Source organism: Oncorhynchus keta, chromosome 13 (assembly GCF_023373465.1).
Source record: "Oncorhynchus keta strain PuntledgeMale-10-30-2019 chromosome 13, Oket_V2, whole genome shotgun sequence".
NCBI classification, from domain to species: domain Eukaryota; kingdom Metazoa; phylum Chordata; class Actinopteri; order Salmoniformes; family Salmonidae; genus Oncorhynchus; species Oncorhynchus keta.
In genome coordinates this window covers 18,168,635-18,188,653 of record NC_068433.1, presented here as the reverse complement: position 1 = coordinate 18,188,653, position 20,019 = coordinate 18,168,635, and the positions used below count along the sequence as shown (strand labels likewise).

Here is a 20,019-nt window from a genome sequence, read left to right as displayed (position 1 = left end):
AGTAACTTTAATATATTGTGATTGCTTGCAACAACTGTAAGACTTGATGTAGGGTGCATACCTTCAACGCACAGAAGATGCAAGAGTCTCCGAGACAGAAGTGCCCAGGAAGCTGCCTTAGACTGCGTCTGAAGATGTCCAGCTGCCACAGCACCTGAACAATGGATTGAAGAAAATATATTGACAAAGTATTGTCATGTTCATTAAGTGCCTCATTATCCACACCAAACTCTCAGTATAACCCAGACTTGCCCAGCTAATCCTTCCTGATAACCTTTGATGAAAGACAGGTTTTAAATGGGATTTGTTTTAGAAAACAATTTTTCAGTTCCAAATGTGACACTTGAGGGCCAGTTAATATTTATGGGTGGAAATCAAGGTTTATCCAGCTTTACTTCACATATGCTCAAACATTCTCAACCATGGATTTGGGGCTAGTGATGGCCTTCCTTGGTAGAGGGTGCTTAGATTTAAAAGGGGGTCTCTGGTTGAGTCAGGCCATGGAGGAGGACAGAGGAAGGAGGGAGAATAAAGGAAGGCTACTGTTCCTTGGAAACATAGCCCTCGGTGTCAGACATCGTCACCCAGCTCAGCCATGTCTCGCCCCCTGAGTCACAGCCTGGAAGAGTGACCTCACCGCGGGATGATTGCACCCGTCAACCCTGTCGCCAACTGCCATCCCACGAGCCAAAAACAACCTTCCAGTAACTTGCCGGGACATACTGACAAATTTACAGTGACTAAGCTATGGGCTTTGAGGCTGTAAAGTAATGCTGGTGTTGGTAAATATTTTTGTCCGGGGGGACATGCTGTCGAGCCCTTTCTTAAAACTATGCAACGCTAACATGAGTGACGTAGCCTACTGGAAATGAGAACATGTTTTGTATCGACTCGGCTTACCAGGTGTTGCAATAAAAGGATTTGGCATTGTTGCAATTTACATTAAGCTTTTATTAATGTCCCTAATCAGAGATTAACAGTGTCTCTAGATCCATCCCATTGTTCGGGATACATAACCATTAAAAAAAAAAGCATTTCTGTTCATGGCCATTACCTCTGCAGCATATGAAGAAAACATGCAGTAACAATTTACTATTTATTGGTAAGTTAGGACTCACCTGCACCGCACTGTTGAGAAAGCAGCTGTTCTGCCCCGGCTCATTCAGCAGGCCTTTTGTGGGGGCTAGAGACAGCATGCTCCCCGGCTGGTAGGACTTGGAGAGATTGCCCCCGGGCTTTCTGAAGAACTTGGCCCATGCCATTTGATAGAGTGTCTGCCTTTGGACGGGAGTGGAGTGACTTGGTGAGGCAGACTGGGGCTCGTTGCTGGTAGCGGTGGGATCCCTCGCCCAGTCAAGAAACGAACCCCGACAATCTGAGGCTACGTTATTCCGCTTTCAGCAGCTATTTTCCTGCTACACATGGGCGACTACTGCCACCTCTCCACAGCTCGATAGGAAGGTAATATTACCTTGTCCACCACTTGGAAAAGTCTGAAATGTCACAAAAAAATATTATTTTTATTTTAAGTCACTGGCTAGGAAGTCTTTTGAGTCCAGAGAAAATCCTTTCAAAACAGATTGCTAGTCTGATTGTTCTTATGCATAGCCGTTTGACTCCTGAAGGAGGGGTGTTAGACATTCTCCAACCTGGATCATTCTGCACTGGGGATTCAGTACAGGGATGGGAGGGGCTGTGGGTCCCGGTTGTCTCTGGGGGCTCTCCACATTGGCCTGACGTTATAGAGCAGTCAAATAGAATTGATCGCCCCTTTCCAAGGTTCATCCATAGCGAAGATCTATCCAGGCAGCTCTTACCATTGGATGTCAACTGGGTCTGATCTGTAAAAGTAAAAAAGAGTGAAAGGAGACTTGAGTCACAACAAAAATAATAATTTAACTGAAAACAAATGAATATCCAGGAGAAACATTCTCTCGAGGTCCTATTGTGCAATACTGTATGACCTTTATTGAAAAAGTGGTGTTTGGATCCTTCTAGTCAGTCAATTATATTTCTGGCAATAGTAAACATCAGGCTTCACCGAGAAATCAGTTCACAGAGTCCACCAAACTAAGATATTATAGGCAACTGTGCATACATATTACATGCTGTAAAGCTTAAACCTTTCGTCACCTTGTCACTTTGAATAGTCGTGCCCCAGCTTCCGAGTTGAAGGTTAACAATAAATGGGAGCTATGCCAAGTTACACGGTAATATCATCTGCCCAGTAAACAATGTAGTGCAAATAAGATACTTGCAGCACGCCTTCCTTCAGGTTCAATGCCTGGTCAATGGCCAGTCTTTCAACATTAAGCCACATAGTGCCTCTCATAGCCATGCCAACGTGCGTGTTCGCCTTGGAGCAGACTTAGCATTAGGTTAACATGGCAGACAAGGCATTATCCTGCCCAGCCTGACCTACTGCTCACCATCTCCTCTCAAAAACATAACCGGGGCACGTGTCGTCAACCATTTGAGATTCAGTTGATCCTGGAAGCAGTGCAGCCCACATGCTCAAGGGCCTACTGGCACACTGAACTTCAAATGCAATAACCGACCCGTAAGGCAGCCACGACAGAGACAACAGAGCCGTTTCCCAGAATGCTGCCGGTGTCATCTGCAATGGGTCATCTGCTCGCTTTGGACTTGCTGGTTAAGGGTTGTTTAAGTACAATGCATGTACATATACTGTATTTTTGCTAAAGGAGCCAGGCAATTCAGTACCAAGGTTATTAGGGTGACACATCCCACTGGGGAACCAGCAGACCACAGTCAACCAACAAGCTTCCTGAACCATGTGGTGTTTTGTTGTTCTTATCTGTCTGTTTGAAACTTGTAAATGTTAGCTGAGGAACACTAAGGATTCTATACAAATGTGTATTCTATTCACATCAGTGTTACTTATATAGCTGAAAAGGTGGTTAGGGAAGTTCAGACATGTGGGATAATCACAGGAAATGATCTAGAAGCTATAAAATGACACTGAGCAGCAATTTCCACTGTCATACAATTCATACTTCTGTTTTAAGTTAGGCACCTCTGAGTACATGATGATGCAAATCCTGTATTCTACAGCTCACAAGCACCCATGTAGACCAGTGAAGTGCCATTCATTGCTTAACAATCAACAAATAGATCCACAGCATTAGTAATTGACTGCAACAGGTAGATATTGTGTGTTAAGGCATGCAGTCAGAAACAGACTGGCCATAGGGCAGTTCTGGCAAATGCCAGATGGGCTGGTCCATCTTTAGGGGTTTTATGTGGAGAATTATCATCATTTGGACTTCCTGACAGGCCGCCTCCAGGTGGTGAAGGTAGGCAACAACACATCTGCCAAAATGGGGGCCCCCCAATGGTGCGTGCTTAGTCCACTCCTGTACTCCCTGTTCACCCACAACTGCATGGCCAAGCACAACTCCAACACCATTATTAACTTCTTTGGGCTCATTGGGGCGCTAGCATCCCACCTCGACAACATCCGGTGAAATTGCCGGATTGCCAAATTCAAATGACAAAAATAGTAATAAACACTCATGAAAATACAAGTGTTATACATTGGTTAAAACCTTTACCGGATCGGTGGGTCCCCTGCGGGAAGGTTGAGCTAAAGTAGGCTAATGTGATTAGCATGTTGTAAGTAACAAGAAAATGTCCCAGGACATAGACATATCTGACATTGACAGAAAGCTTAAATTCTTGTTAATCTATCTGCACTGTCCAATTTAGAATAGCTCTGACAGTGAAAGAATAAAATGCTATTTTTTGAGGAGAGTGCACAGTTATGAACTTGAAGATGTATTAATAAACCAACTAGGCAGCCTTGATACAACATTTTGAACAGAAATGCAATGGTTCATTGGATCAGTCTAAAACTTTGCACATACAGTGCCTTGCGAAAGTATTCGGCCCCCTTGAACTTTGCGACCTTTTGCCACATTTCAGGCTTCAAACATAAAGATATAAAACTGTATTTTTTTTGTGAAGAATCAACAACAAGTGGGACACAATCATGAAGTGGAACGACATTTATTGGATATTTCAAACTTTAACAAATCAAAAACTGAAAAAAATTGGCGTGCAAAATTATTCTGCCCCCTTTAGGTGAAAATATATATATTTTTAAAGAGGGGTGGATCCTTATTAATCCCCTGTGAATTTCAGTTTGTGACAAAACATGCAATGTATAGTGTGGAAAGAATCATTGTACCATCTAAATTGCTGTGACATATATTCAGCTGGTGTACAAAACCAAAAGTAAGAGGCAAAACTTAAGAACAGGAAGCATAGAAATACCATACATAGAACAGATCTACTGCTTACATATTGCAGCTTTAAAATTAGTCTTTGTTAATGATGGCAAGACTTGTTTATAAAGCACAGTGTGGCTTGATCACTTGTCCTTGGGTCTAACAAAAAGTGCAGACATGCAAAATCCACCAACAAACATCTGATCTCAATGAAAAGCACATTCACCTGAGATGGCAGGCCTTTCAAGGGGCCTATCCATCACATCTCGATTGGATTCGTTTTGCATATCCTTGTTCAACAACAACTGTAATTTGCATCCCTGACTAGAACTGGAAAGATAAACCGAAAATTACTGACACCGACTTCCTCTTACTGAAGCACTTTTGTGTACGGTCAGTCATTTTCTGTTATTCTGCTTCACAATATTCCTCTAAAATAATTATTTGGTCAACAGTAATATCCTAAGCATTATGTTGATTCGTAGCCAAGTGAGGGGTCACCCGACTCATTTCACTGGTCTGGATTTTTTGGAATCGACCAAAACACATGAAAGAGTTGAGACGTCCTTTGTAAAGAGAGAGTCTTGCTTAGTGTCTTGTGAATTCCAAGCGCAAACAAACAAAAAAGTATCTCGTCATAGCAAAAATGATAAGGCTAGCTAGCACCTTTGAGCAATCAGCTAGAGTGTCTGTTCTGCATCAGCATTTTTGACAGGGTATGTCTGTTAGACATGAACACCGCAAACGTGACCTGGTCTACAGTGTGGGACATTTAAGTCATCTGGTGATGTAATTGATCTATTAGAGATGTGTTGATGAATGGCCTCAGAGGTTTAACTGATGTATTTTATATGGAAATGTCAAGAGCCTTTCATTAGACGGTCTGTCGTCAAACTGTAACATTCCTTTAACATATGTCAGATAAATAATAACAAAACGTGACTGTTCAAGAAGCAGCCACTGGCTATTTTACAGAAACACAAAGCTCAGTGTGTTTTAATTTGACATCAAGTTGCCCTAATACCTGTGTAACAACTTCAATAACTGACTTTCCCCACTCTTGTTGCCTCCAATATGAAACTCCCTGAGGCATTTCCATACTGAATCCTTAATGTTAGACAGTGGTGCAGTGTGCCTTTGCTCAATGCAGATCAATACATCATCCCACCTAGCTGGCGCATTACACACCTTTGTGACGGCTAAAGCGTGTCCCTCCCCACAACTCGCCGCCTCTGAACTCAACGCTGATGGATGGCTTTCCCAATAGGAGAACACATTCAGTGGTGAAACTAGTTCCCTGGGGTGAGAGAATGCCCAGTGCTTTCAGGCTAGCTGCTGCTTTTTGTCCTCAAATCAAATTAGGTATTAACAATGGTCTTTAAATGTATATCATATTCTCTCTGAAGACGTTGCTCATCTTGAAATTCTGGCATATGAGACAATAAAGGAAAGAAATGGTGTGGCTCATTGCACTTTAAATGTATGCAGTAGGATAAATCTATGGGTGTTAATCTTAATGAAAAGTAAAGTATATATACTTTTTTCTTTCTTGACATTTTAGCTAAGAGCTGTCTATGGCAGCATAACTTGAATGACTGACAAAAATGTAAATACGGCAACTTAACGTTCGTAATATTCCATGACTAATTTAAAAACATATTCAAACAAGTTGTTTTTCCCAGCACTTTGACCTGTGCGTTATTAAATTAATTAGACCAATCTGTTCCAAATCCTGACTGTGGTCAACTCAACATGTTCAGAAATCACACTTAAAATAACCAAAGACAGCTGCTATAAAAAAAAATGTTTTATACTTTTAGAAACTCTTCCACTGTTTGCTATGACGCCCCCCCAGAAATCTTCTTGTTTCACACATTACATGCAAGTGTGAAATGGAAATATCATAAATCCCCCCGAGACTGTTTGCCATGACACCCCGCCTGACCCAAAATAGATGAGAACCAGACAGAGCATGTTTTGGAAATAACAAAAGAAACCATGTCCATCCATTGTCACTATACTTACTCACTTACAAAAATGTAACAGGGGACAAGTGAGGTATCTGATGAACTAACAGCCAAGAACACATTCCTTTATATAAATGTCGAAAGACTACACTTTTCCTCTAGAACCTACAGTTGGTAATAAACTGAACAATCGTAAGTTGTTTTCACACAGACTTGTTGAATAAAGGGAACGTTAACTTCCCAAATCAACACTACACAAAACAAATACCTACCAAGGAAACATATTACTGTTGTTTGCAGACACTTCGAAGGTTCAGAAGTTTGCCTTCCTTGCTTATGCTCTCAGAGGTTTTACTCAAGTGTTCTGTTTATTCACAAAATGACAGCAATTTGGCACTAGCGACTCCTGTGGCGGGCCGGGTGCAATGCACGCTGACACGGTAGCCAGTTGTACGGTGTTTCCTCCTACACATTGGTGCGGCATTGTGTTAAAGAGGCAGTGCGGCTTGGCTGGGTTGTGTTTCGGAGGACACACAGCTCTCGAACTTCGCGTCTCCAGAGCTCGTACGGGGGTTTCAGTGATGGGACAAGACTAACTACCAATTGGATTCCACGCAATTGGAGAGAAAAAAGGGGGGTACAAAAAATGAAATGGAAAACCTACAAAATATTCTCAGTTGGTACTATTGGGGCCTATATGTTCTTGCCAGAAACAATCAAACTGTGGTTAACTGCTTTCAAAGCCATGTTCTGCAAACCTACAGCATGTTAAGGACTCAGTAGATTGACATACAGTTAGCCGTCCATTAAATCAACAGAGGAAACATCCTTGACCAACTAGAAATGTCATGTCCCTTCCACCCTCATGTAACGGGGCCTCATTTGTATACCACGTGTACATTTCAAATCAAATAGTAATCAAACTGTCAACATATACACATATTCTCAGCGATAAAATCAGAGCCATATTATATTTGAGCGCGACAGCCCTACCAGGCTGTCTATTCACCTTTTATAGTAACAAAAACACACTCATTTTCTGTATGACTTGGTGATGTTGAAACTGGATAATGACCGTTCGTAAAAGAAAGCCCAATGGAAAATATGATCACATTCTGTAGAGGTCTGGGCAGAATGTTGCAGTGACTTCTTCAAACTAAAAATGCATACCGCCTAGCGGGTGCCAAACACTGGCCGCGCATTCTGCAAGATTCATTGTCCTTTCTAACTATTTAAAAGTAAATGCTACAGTCCACATCTATGCAAAATAAATGCAAATTGTTGTTCAAAATGCCTCCGTTTTATCATTAGGCCTACGTTTGAACGTTATTATTAGCCTACCATTATTATATTTCCTGTGCAACAAACATCTCCCATTTCCCCCCCAAAACAATCAATAAGCCTATTTGCTTGCAATACAGTTGACCAACCTTCTTGAAGTTGTGCACATGCATGGTTTGGGATTTGCGTGGAGATATGCACACTTTCCCATCAAGTTCTATCTTTATAACTATCAACCTTTGCTGTAAAATGAGGCCCCTGGACTTCAAACAATTCTCCCATGTGGGGCAGACACCAGACAGTTACAGCCAGCCTTCTCGGTGTTGGCCAGGGTTGAATTTTGAATTCCAGTCAATTCGGGAAGTACACAAATTCCATGTTTTTCATTGAGGGAAATTTGCAATTGGAATTTGGTGTACTTTCTGAACTGAAATTGACCCAAACCTTGGTATTGATCAATTCCAATGTGCGCTCAATACTTCAGACTACTTAATTTAAAGCTGCCGTTAGGCAAATGCAGTGAAGTGCGAAAGTGAAGAGAAAAGCAATGTTTATTGATATCGTCCCCCACACTCGGTCAGAACCTGCCTCACTTTGCTTCCCACACACATTTTTGCTTCAATTGGTTTCAATCGAAAACACTTGTGTATGTCACAATCCCTAGATGTTGCTGCAGAGGCCTTTGCAGTACGACTTCATGAAACATAAAATCCTCAAACCTTTTTGACCATGTAAAAATGCAAGCTGACCATGAGGAAACTGGGCTCAGCTGTGGGGAAATGAAACAAGACTGATGAAAATCCTGAAATAACAGAAAGAAACAAAAGCTGGAGAATTCCCTGCAGAATGGAGCAAAAGTGGTGCCAGGAAATAATCGCTCACTCAACGTCAACAAAATGAAAGCGCTTCAGGAGACCGCAGAGCACGACCCCCCCCCCCCATCCACATCGACAGGCCGCAGTGGAGAGGGTGAATAGCTTCAAGTTCCTCGGCGTCCGCATCACTGGCGACCTGAAACAGTCCAGTCACACAGACAGTGTGGTGAAGAAGGCACAGCAGCACCTCTACAACCTCAGGAGGCTGATGAAATTTGGCTTGTTCCCTAAGACCCTCACAGACTTCTACAATCGCACCATTGAGACCATCCTGTTGGGCTGTATCACTGCCTGTTACGGCAATTGCACAGTCCGCAGGGTTGTGCGGTCAGCCCAACACGTCACTAGGGGCATACTACCTGCCCTCAACGACATCCACAGTACCCGGTGTCACAGGAAGGCCAAGATCATCATCAAGGACCTCAGTCACCCGAGCCACAGCCTGTTCACCCCGCTACCATCTAGAAGGCGGAGATGTACAGGTGCATCAAAGTTCGGAGACAACAAAAAAAATGCTTCCATCTCCAGGCCATCAGACTTAAATAGTCACCACTAGCCGGCCTCCACCCAGTACCCTGCCCTGCCATATGTATATAGTCATAGAACACGGTTTACAGTGCCTTCGGAAAGTATTCAGACCCCTTGGCTTTTTGCACATGTTGTTACATTAAAGCCTTTTTCTAAAATTGTTTGTATATAGTTCCCCCCCCCCCCTCAATCTACACACAATAGCCCATTATGACAAATCAAAAACAGAATCTCTCTTTCCTTCGCTCCATTCATCTTTACCTCAATCCTGACTAGTCTCCCAGTCCCTGTCGTTGAAAAACATCTCCACAGCATGATGCCGCCACCACCATGCATCACCATAAGGATGGTGCCAGATTTCCTCCAGACGTGATGCTTGGCATTCAGGCCAAAGAGTTCTATATTGGTTGCATCAGATCAGAGATTGAGAGTTTAGGTGTCTTTTGGCAAACTCCAAGTGGGCTGTCATGTGCCTTTTACTGAGGAGACCCTTCTTCCCCGATTATTCAGTTTAGCAGGCAGCCAGCTCTAGGAAGAGTCTTGGTGGTTCCAAACTTCTTCCATTTAAGAATGATGGAGGGCACTGTGTTCTTTAGTACCTTTAATGCTGCAGAAATGTTTTGGTACCCGTCCCCAGATCTGTGCCTCAATTACAATCCTGTCTCGGAGCTCAATGGAAAATTCCTTTGTTTTTGCTGTGACATCCCACTGTCAAATGTGGGACCTTTCATAGACAGGTGTGTGCCTTTACAAATCATGTCCAATCAATTGAATTTACCACAGGTGAACTCCAATCAAGTTGTAGAAACATCTCAAGGATGATCAATGGAAACAGGGTTCACCGGAGTTCATTTTCGAGTCTCATAGCAAAGAGTCTGAATACTTGTATTAAAAATAGAAAACAGAAATACCTTATTTACATTTGGTAAAAAACTGTTCTCGCTTCGTCATTAAAGGCTATTGTGTGTAGATTGCTGAGAATTGTTATTTATTTAATACATTTTAGAATAAGGCTGTAACATAACATTTGGAAACATTCAAGGGGTCTGAATACTTTCCAAAAGCACAATCTGTATTCTAGTAAAGGTTAATCTTATAAAACTACAGCTGTACACACCTTCTATTAATATACTGTCCACACACACAATTTATTTAGATATAAATAACTCTGACATTGCTCGTTAGGATGTTTCTTAATTTCTTCAATTGTTTTGATAGATTAAAAGGTATTGCTGCACTGTTGGAGCTAGAAACACAAGCATTTTGCTGCACCTGCAATAACATCTTCAAATATGTGTACGCAACCCAAATATTTTTATTTGATTTTCCAAGGCAAGCAGAAGTTTCCTGTGTGAACTTCCTGCTGAAACATTCCAGCACGTGGACACTACTTGAACCCTGTGAAACTGAACAGGTCAGCCACACCTCGCTGAGAGCCACTCAACGAACAGCCCCCATTCGGTCACAGCGAGAGTGGAATAGGGAGAGAACAGAAGTAAAATGTTCCCAAAAACAGATCCTGTATTTATTTTTTTAAAGGCACCGATTGAAATATAACTTCCTTCCTTAGACTGTTCAGACTACTTCCTAAATGTTTCGCTGCTTCCCACGACTTGCTAATAAATGTTAGAGCCATGGCCAACAACTCCCCCCACCACCCCCACCCTCCATTTATTTTAAAACAGATTAATGAGTTTATTCTGTTCCAGCAGCTAATTGAAATTCTGCAAGCGGGGTGTGTGTATGAGCGGGTTTTAGTGCACTCTGGCTTAGCCCTTTAATGCCTGTAAGATGTGTCATTTGTAAGAAAATTATGTATAGCTTCAAAAACAGGTTTTAAAAATGAATGTTGCTTGCAGGGAATGTAATTCTTTGAACGCTACAGTGAAAATGTGATTGGATGCATTTTCTCCATTGTCTACAGTTTAGTTAGTGGTCCACTCTGATGTAGCCTACCACCTCCAGACTGTGGCTTTAATGAATGGACGATGCAGTTGCTACATAGGCCAACAAATGAGGCACAAGTTATCATCAATGCCAGGTACCAGTGTTGTGTTCAAGACCGGATTGGGGGGGTTCAAAATGTCCAGTACTTCTGTGTTCATATTTCAGAACAACATATGGATTCTTTAGACATTCGAATAGTGAAAAAAAAATGCATTCTGAAGGAAAATAGAGCCACTCTACAAATTATTACTAACCACAGTGGGGATCAATGGGCCTTCAGAGAAGGGATTTATAAAATAATGATTATAATAATTAAATCTCTTCAGTTTGTTCGAAAGGGTTAACAATGGTCTCTGGGGAGATCAATCTAGCTAGCTAAAAATCAGCCATTGGCTAGGACATCAGAAGCTAGATAAAAAGGCATCTGCCATTCAACTGTATTTGGGCAAAATGTTCGAGTGACAGTGGAATCAACCAATCACACTTTGACTTAATGAGTGGGACTGTTTTACAAAATCATATGGAAACTTCTACTTTCGAAGGCCAACAATACCGAGCAGTATTTTTCCCACGGTCTAGCTAGCTTTTGTTGTCGGCTAGTTTGCAGCAGGTGTTATCAAAGAGGATGTTGTTGCTAATTTGTTAGCCTTTCCCTTTTCAAGAATAACTTTCAACAAGAAATTAAGTTTCATATGATTATCCTCTGGTGAGTGGAAATGTGTTCTCTATTGCAGTGCACTTGCTGTTTGTTAGACATCTCTTTGAAAATAACGCATGTATTGAAACATTGTTGCATTTAAAGTGGAATTTTAGCAACATGAAATCCTATTCAAATCTGTTCATATACAGTGGTTCCTCCTTTAAGAAGTTGCAAGCTTATGCCGTGGGACTTATAGGTAATTTGTGGTTTAGTACGGTACCCTGAGTCACCACTTCATTGCTCCAGACCAGCACAAGGGGGAGTTAGAGCACTGATTATGCTTTTGGGTCCTACTGTGTCCAACTGACAATGATATGGCGACATAAAACATGACTTCAGTTTTACTTGCTAAAACTGTTGTTACCCTAAGGTTATTATTATTTTATTTTGCTCTTACTGTAGTACTGTAGGCCACTCCCGACTGGTCACATTGTGCAGCACCTAAGTGGTGCAACGGTCTAAGACAGCTGTGTTGATACAGATGCTGGTTCAATACCCATGCCGGCCTCGACTGGGAGACCCATAAGATGACTGTAGGTTTTTGTTTTTTCTCCCTCTAAAATCAGAAATAATTCTAAATAACAAACTGGCTTAATTTACAAATTAGTAACAATGTCTCACCCCATGTTCATTTGACATTATATGAAAAACTAATCGCCAAAATATTTAAGGGGCATCGCACTAATAATGGCACTGACTAGGGAAACGTTCCGACTGTTCTGTTCTTAGTACCAGTCTGCACGTTCAAACTAAAACAATGATTTCATTAATAAAATAATGATAAAAATACTCTTTCAAAATGCCGATGTTTATTTAGTTATGGAACTACATGGGAATAAATATCACTGAATTGTAGAAATATCCTCCAATCCTCTATACGTAATTATTGGAGGAGAGTCACGTCATATTTTTCGATATACTGTAGGTGACATGAGTCCCACTAGTGTTGAGTAATGTGCTGTTAAAAGTGGTGTAAGTCTTATTTATTTAAAGAGCATCTTGAAGTTAGAAGCAATAGGATTTGAAGCAAAAGTCTACAACATTTTAGCACCGTTTCGCACAGCTCTGAGACAAGCATGCGGACTGGTCTTGACAAATCAATGAGATTTTTATTTTCACTTTATCTCCGTTTGGGTATTGGTTAGACTAGAATTAGAAAATTAGGGTGCATAAATGTTATGCTCTTATTGTAACCTTTATTTAACTAGGCAAGTCAGTTAAGAACAAATTCTTATTGACAAGGACAGCCTACTCCTTCCACCCCGTCGGGGAATTAAACCCCGGTCTCCCATGTGCCCTGCCCGCACGACACATGGATTCTTTAGCTAAAAAGCCCAGTACTGTACTCCCGACCATCACATTGTACATCGCCATATTTTCCATTCCATGCTAATGGAAACCCAGAGTTTTTCATTTTTCTTGGAATAGAAACAGTAATATTAATCAAATGAATTAAGCAAGTACCCGTCAAAAGTTTGGACACACTTACTCATTCCAGGGTTTCTTTATTTGTACTATTTTCAACGTTGTAGAATAATAGTAAAGACATCACAACTATGAAATAACACATATGGAATCAGTTAAGAACAGCCTACTCCTTCCTCCCAGTCAGGGAATTGAATACCGGTCTACAGAGTGCCTGCATTCTCTAGTACAGCCATTATTGAAGGCCATGAAATGTTTCTCAAAGATGCCCTCTGGTGGTCAAACTAGCATTAAATGGTACCAGTGGTTCACACTTAAATAACGTGCCATATAATTCTGCAGCAACATGCAAGCTGCACTGCAGTATGCTGCGACTTTTAAAGGAGGAACCACTGTACACCCCTGTTCATATGAACATCTGTCTTGTCCTGGACCGGAGTCTACACAGACCAGTGTGCTATAGTTATATCAGAGCTACAGTGGACCTTTATACAAACAAGCCATTTGCCACACGGGCCAGCAATCATTCACTTTGAACTGGAGTGTGTGTTTACAGGCAGTTGCAACAGCGCGACTTTAGGTCATTAGAACGCAGTCGCCAAAAGCAACAAAACACACCTGAATGAATTTCTGCAAATATGTAAATACTACAGGAGTCCTCTTAAATGAGGGAACATTAGTCTATTGAGCAAACAATCATCAAAAAGTTAGTTTCTCTCTCCCTCAGTTATGCACACCAACAACTAATACTAGCCAGAGCAAGATGATCTCAAATCTAACAAAGGAATATTAGATAAACCCTCTCAAACTTTTTCAGCTAGCTGGCCGTAGAAATTGCACTGAAACTATAGGGAATTATAACCTCCTCGTCTTTCTGCAGCTAAACTGCCAATGCATGCTTGTCCCAACCAAGCACCAACCAAGCTAAAGTTGTCAAGCTTGCAAACTAGCTACTTCCAGACACAAATGAGAGAGCACCCCACTGACCATTTTACTTGCCAAGGCAGAACTGGTTAGGCTGTTTACATGTTTTCTAGAGCGTGCTTGACTAACTAGATCTTTTTTGGCCTACATTTACTGACACCGGTCATATTCAGCAGGTGTTGCGCATTCGTAAATTCATCAGTCATTCTGCACTCTAGCACACCAAGACAGTCGTGAAGAGGGCACGACAAAGCCTATTCCCCCTCAGGAAACTAAAAAGATTTGGCTTGGGTCCTGAGATCCTCAAAAGGTTCTACAGCTGCAACATCGAGAGCATTCTGACTGGTTGCATCACTGCCTGGTACGGCAACTGCTCGGCCTCTGACCGCAAGGCCCTACAGAGGGTAATGCGTACGGCCCAGTACATCACCAGGGCTAAACTGCCTGCCATCCAGGACCTCTACACCAGGCGGTGTCAGAGGAAGGCCCTAAAAATGGTCAAAGACCCCAGCCACCCCAGTCAGACTGTTCTCTCTACTACCGCATGGCAAGCGGTACCGGAGTGCCAAGTTTAGGACAAAAAGGCTTCTCAACAGTTTTCACCCCCAAGACATAAGACACCTGAACAGGTAATCAAATGGCTACCCAGACTATTTGCATTGTGTGCCTCCCCCAACCCCTCTTTCTACGCTGCTGCTACTCTCTGTTTATCATATATACATAGTCACTTTGTCTATACATTCATGTACATACTACCTCAATCAGCCTGACTAACCGGTGTCTGTATGTAGCCTCGCTACTTGTATAGCCCGTCTTTTTACTGTTGTTTTATTTCTTTACCCATTGTTCACCTAATACCTTTTTTGCAATATTGGTTAGAGCCTGTAAGTAAGCATTTCACTGTCAGGTCTACTCCTGTTGTACTCCGCCCACGTGACAAATAAACTTTAATTTGATTTGAGAGTGCTCTGAAATTGGAGTAGATGGCCAGAGTGAATTTACATACACAAGAGATATTCTAACTGTTTATAGTTAGCTAACACACTTTTGTACATCACCTTGTAACGTACAATTGACCTTATTTTAGCTGCCCATCTCTGCATGATTTAAGAAAGCAATGAGCTCCGTCTGGTCTTTTTAAAAATGACAGGTCAGGAAGCGAAACCTACTGCGTGATAGGGAAAGCTGTGTGGGGAAACAGGTTTTTTTTGTTACCCGATCGGTCCAATCTATCACCTCTAAAATGTAAATAAACACTATAAGGAGTTTATAGAATGTGTCATGACATACCTATTTGAAGGTTAGTGTCGAATTGAATCATGTTTTTAGGGCGGCGCTAAAGTGATCTTCAGAAGTAAACAGCGGTTGTCGTGGCTTTTGAGAGTCATGATGGCTGCAGTGATGACGCAAAAAATGAATGCATTCAGTTGTACAATTAACTAGATATCCCCCTTACCCTGTCCCTTTCTTGTTTTGAATCTGCGAGAGAAGCGCTACACCTGGTGGAGAAGCTGTCCGACACAGGAGTTGCATTATGCGTGCTGTACGCTACATCATGACATGTCACAATTTTAAAAAAGGTACAGCGTCAGAGGGGTCAGTTTTGAAAAACTTTTCTCCAATACTAATTGGGCCATTACCATGTCAAACAACGCTTCAATAGAAACATAGTTCACACCCCAGATTTTGATGCCAACACAGTCGCTACAATCCCATTAGTTTTCACTGCAGCCTCGTTTGAATGCCGCGGTTGCGCAGATTTGTTCGGAATGGGGTTAGTCAACAGTAACAGTCATTCAAGTTCTTGCTAGCTAACCAAACGATACCTGCATCACTAACTGTGTATCGCCACCAAAAAATAAATTAGGAAAATGTCAGTCACACACCCACTCCTCCAATGGCAGGACTTCCTCCTAGCTAGCAAACGTTAGGCTCTGTGTTTTTAGCTTACTACATAAATAGACATGCTAGCTTATTAGCCATGTTATGAGTGACTTGTGATCATTGCCGTTGCTAGTTTGATTGCATTGACATTCCCAGCCTTTAGTTACATTCATCCATTTTTGTCCAGAATATTGAGTCATTGAAACTGAAACAGTGCATCCCGAATCGATTTGGAAACGCTTAATGTTTGTGTTTTTCTATTCTTATGATTGGGACCTACTGGCTTATTATGACCAAGTTTATGGACTGCTTATCCGTTAACATTATGCGGTGTGCGACTGCCGCCTTTCCACCGGCCCTATGCAGTGAAGTGGGGCACACTAATTTTGCCAAAAAGTTTCCAAACGGCCCACCTATGTTTTATTTTTTTAATTCCTAGAGATTTTTTTACATTTTCACTCTCCTGCATGAGTGTGCTGGTATTACGGTTGCTGTCCTTTCAAAAATTAGGAACCTGTCACACACTGAAGGCCTACAGGTTCTCCACTATGCAAACATGTCTACAATAGATATAAAGGCTGTTAATATAATGTTTCAAAAAAGGAGCGTATATATTTGGCCTGGTGAAGCAGTTTTATGCACTGACTGAATGGATGCTGATAATTCTGAGTTCTTTTACTCAACTGGTCTTGGTAAGAAATGACTAGTCCTCACTGTCCAAGACCGAGTACAAATGCACCGACACAAGGCCACACTCAATGTGGTCTCGAGACCATTCTCGTACTACAATACTGCCAGGTACAATAAAATCAAACCTCATAAATAGTGCTGATTATGAGAACTGACTGGTGAACTGCACTGCATTGAGATAGCACTTTTTCTTTTCCAAATGGCACTTGATTTGACTATCCCAGTGAAGCACAAAAACATCCCACCCATAAACTTCCATAGACAACCATGAACCTCTGAAACAACTCCTCCCTTAAATATCCCATTCATTTTCTTGAGTAAACACATTGTGTAGCATGGGCCATGCTGCTACAGAAACAAGCTGGTTCTTCAGCATTCTATTATTTTCTCAAAACTACCTTACTACGGGTTCTAATGAAACGATCCCCCAAAAAGTTTAGCATGATACATTATCCATGGGCTAAAAACAGCATCGCATTATCTAGTGGTGTACAATAAAGCGAATGTCACAAAAAGATAATCAAAATGTTGAGTTGTTATACTGAGGAGTGCATACGGTTTGTGTAAAATAGAGAATAATTTCTGAATGAAGTTTTCCAATATTAATTGTGATGGAAGAAGTTTATTCTAAAACATAAATTATCATTCATATCAATTCAACTGAATTTGGAGCTTTGTCAAGTGGGAAAATCTAACCCTGTCACAATCGAGGCTCATTGTTGTCCCAAAATAGATGAATAAGTAGGCTATATAACACGTTCATATTGAGCTTTATTCTAAGTGAACACCACTCGCTCACCTCAAAATAATTCAAAGAAACTCACATAATGTATATAAAAGTAGCCTACAATATCATACAGTCTAGAATAAACCATTGATTTCTGATGAGATCATTTTCATTCAGTTTGTAATACCTTACCCACAACTCAGGTTTTTAATGAGCTCTGTGCCTTTGATTGTGAGGAATATATATTTTAAAAAAAGAGCCTGATGTTTGAGGATAGGATGAGGTATTCATTTTGCTAGCAAGGCTTTAGGGAGAAAATAAGGTGTCGAAGACTCACATCAGTGAAACTCACTGGGGAGTTGAGTACAAACTGTACTCACTGGTCATTCAAAAAGACAGTATTTCAAAAGAACTGAGCTATGTGGTAAAAAATACTTATTGACTGTCTGCATATCACTCAGATGTTTTCTGAATGTTCTGTAAAAGTGAATCATGTACAGAAATGTGATATTGGCAGTGTTGAAACTAGTGTTGTCACCATGACAAATATATTGACCAAAAATACACAATAATTTCAAAAGTGTTTACTGAGTTACAGTTCATATAAAGAAATCAGTGCAGACTTGGGTGGGCCTGTGGTGAGGGCACAGGCCCCACCCACTGGGGAGCCAGGCCCAGCCAATCAGAAAGCGTTTTTCCCCACAAAGTGCTTTATTAGAGACAGAAATACTCAGTTTCATCAGCTGTCCAGGTGGTTGGTCTCAGATGGTCCCGCAGGTGAGGAAGCCAAATGTGGAGGTCCTTTGGTCCCCAGCACAAGGTGCACCTGTGCTAGAAGCATACCACCATACATCCCACTGCTGGCTTGCCTCTGAAGGTAATCAGGGTTGGTCCTTGTTGGTCCCTGGATGGGTGACCAGATGCTGCTGGATGTGGCATTGGAGGGCCATATCCCAATGCCTCAGGGCAGTGATTGGGGACATTGCCCTGTGTAGGGTGCCGTCTTTCGGATGGGACGTTAAACGGGTGATCTGACTCTGTGGTCACTAAGATCCCATGGCACTTATCGTAAGAGTAGGGGTGTTAACCCCATTGTCCTGGCGAAATTCATAATTCCCATCTAATCATCTCCAGCTTCCAATTGGCTCATTCATCCCCCTTCCTCTCCCCTGTAACTATTCCCCAGGTTGGTGCTGTAAATGATAACGTGTTCTCAGTCAACTTACCTTAAATCATTTTAAATAATGCTGTTTAATCAGATGCTTGATATGCCACACCTGTCAGGTGGATGGATTATATTGGCAGAGGATAAATGCTCACTAACAGGGATTTATATTTGAAAGAAATGTGCTTTTTGTGCATATGGAACACTTCTGGGATCTTTTATTTCAGCTTATGAAACATACCAACACTTTAGATGTTGCGTTTATATTTTTGTTCATTATAGAACAGATATGTTCATGAATGGAAATGCCTTAGTAGCTTGGCCCAAGATTAATTAAGGAGCCTACCGTTACTCCTTAAAGTCCAATGACCTTTTGAGGTAGCCTGGCTCTGGCAGCCAAAACAGCCAACTAAAATACTCCATCTAAACATGAATCAATTCTCAATTGTGATATACGGTTCTAGAAATACATTTCTCCCTGCTCTGCTGACGAGTTCTTTGCTCCACTCATAAAGGAGTAATAAAGGCCTAGTGCACTCATTTGGTGGGGAATTGTGTTTTTGTATTAATTACTTTTTTTTCTTAAATTGTGATTTATCAGGGGGTGCTGGGGCACCCTCAGCACCCCTACTTCCCATGGCTATGGCTGTAACATGGAGACATGGCCATGTGGGAAAACTAACCCTAACCCTAAAGGCTGTGTATCAATTACACTTTAGAAAATTATTTCTCGCTGATATGAAAGAAAAGGTCCTTATGCTTCCAAAACGGTACCGCGAGCAATGAGTGTTAATATTCAGACTGAACGTTGCGGTTCTTAACAAAACTAGCCCTCTACAGAACAGAAGGAATTCTTTGGGGTGTGGATTCTACAAGACAGAAACATTCCACAGGGTTGTTGGTCTATGCTGATGCGATGGCATCACACAATTGCTGCAGATTGGAAGGCGGTACACCACCAGCCTGTACTGTTGACACCAGGCAGAAATGGGTCCATGGACCATGCCGTTTACGGCAAATCCTGAATCTGCCATCAGCATGACGCAGCAGGAACTGGGATTCGTCAGACTAGGCAATGTTTTTCCACTGCTCAATAGTCCAGTGTTGGAGATCGCTTACCCACGGGAGCCACTTCTTGAATTTAGCTGATAGGAGTGAAACCCAGTGTGGTCATCTGCTGCAATAGCCCATCCGTGACAAGGATCGACGAGTTGTGCATTCCAATATGCTGTTCTGCAGCAATATTTGTCTGTTTGTGGCCCGCCTGTTAGCTTGCGCAATTCTTGCCATTCTCCTTCAACCTTTCTCATCAACTTGCTGCTTTCCCCCACAGGACAGCCACTGACTGGATGTTTTTTGTTTATCGCAACCTTCTCTGGAAACCCTAGACACTGTTGTTCATGAAAAGCCCAGGAAGGCAGCTGTTTTTGAGATCCTAGATCCGGTGTGCCTGACACCAATGATCAAACCACGCTCAAAGTCGCTTAGGACACTCGTTTTGCCCATGCTAACGTTCAATCGAACAGAACTGAATGCCTCGATGCTGGTCTGCCTGCTTTATATAGCAAGCCAAGGCCATGTGACTCACGGTCTGTAGAAGCGATACATTTTTTTTTAAACAGGGTGGTGTACCTAAAACTGTTCGGTGAGAGTATA

At 41.8% G+C, this 20,019-nt stretch overlaps 1 protein-coding gene across 3 annotated transcripts in view; it reads right to left on the bottom strand.

The window, feature by feature from the left end:
* The window catches only part of LOC118391981 (inactive ubiquitin carboxyl-terminal hydrolase 53-like), a 54,922-nt gene that overhangs the window by 33,279 nt on the left and 1,624 nt on the right, over window positions 1–20,019 (bottom strand). For 2 of the 3 annotated variants that reach the window (XM_035783515.2, XM_035783514.2), the window contains exons 2-4: window positions 1,650–1,841; window positions 1,119–1,493; window positions 62–154 (exon numbers count right to left, since the gene is read on the bottom strand). In XM_035783515.2, coding sequence (XP_035639408.1) covers window positions 62–154; window positions 1,119–1,262 — 237 coding nt within the window. In that variant the 5' untranslated portion in view covers window positions 1,263–1,493; window positions 1,650–1,841. Of the gene's footprint in view, window positions 1–61; window positions 155–1,118; window positions 1,842–20,019 lie in introns of all 3 variants that reach the window. The other variant, XM_052459509.1, reaches the window with a different exon arrangement.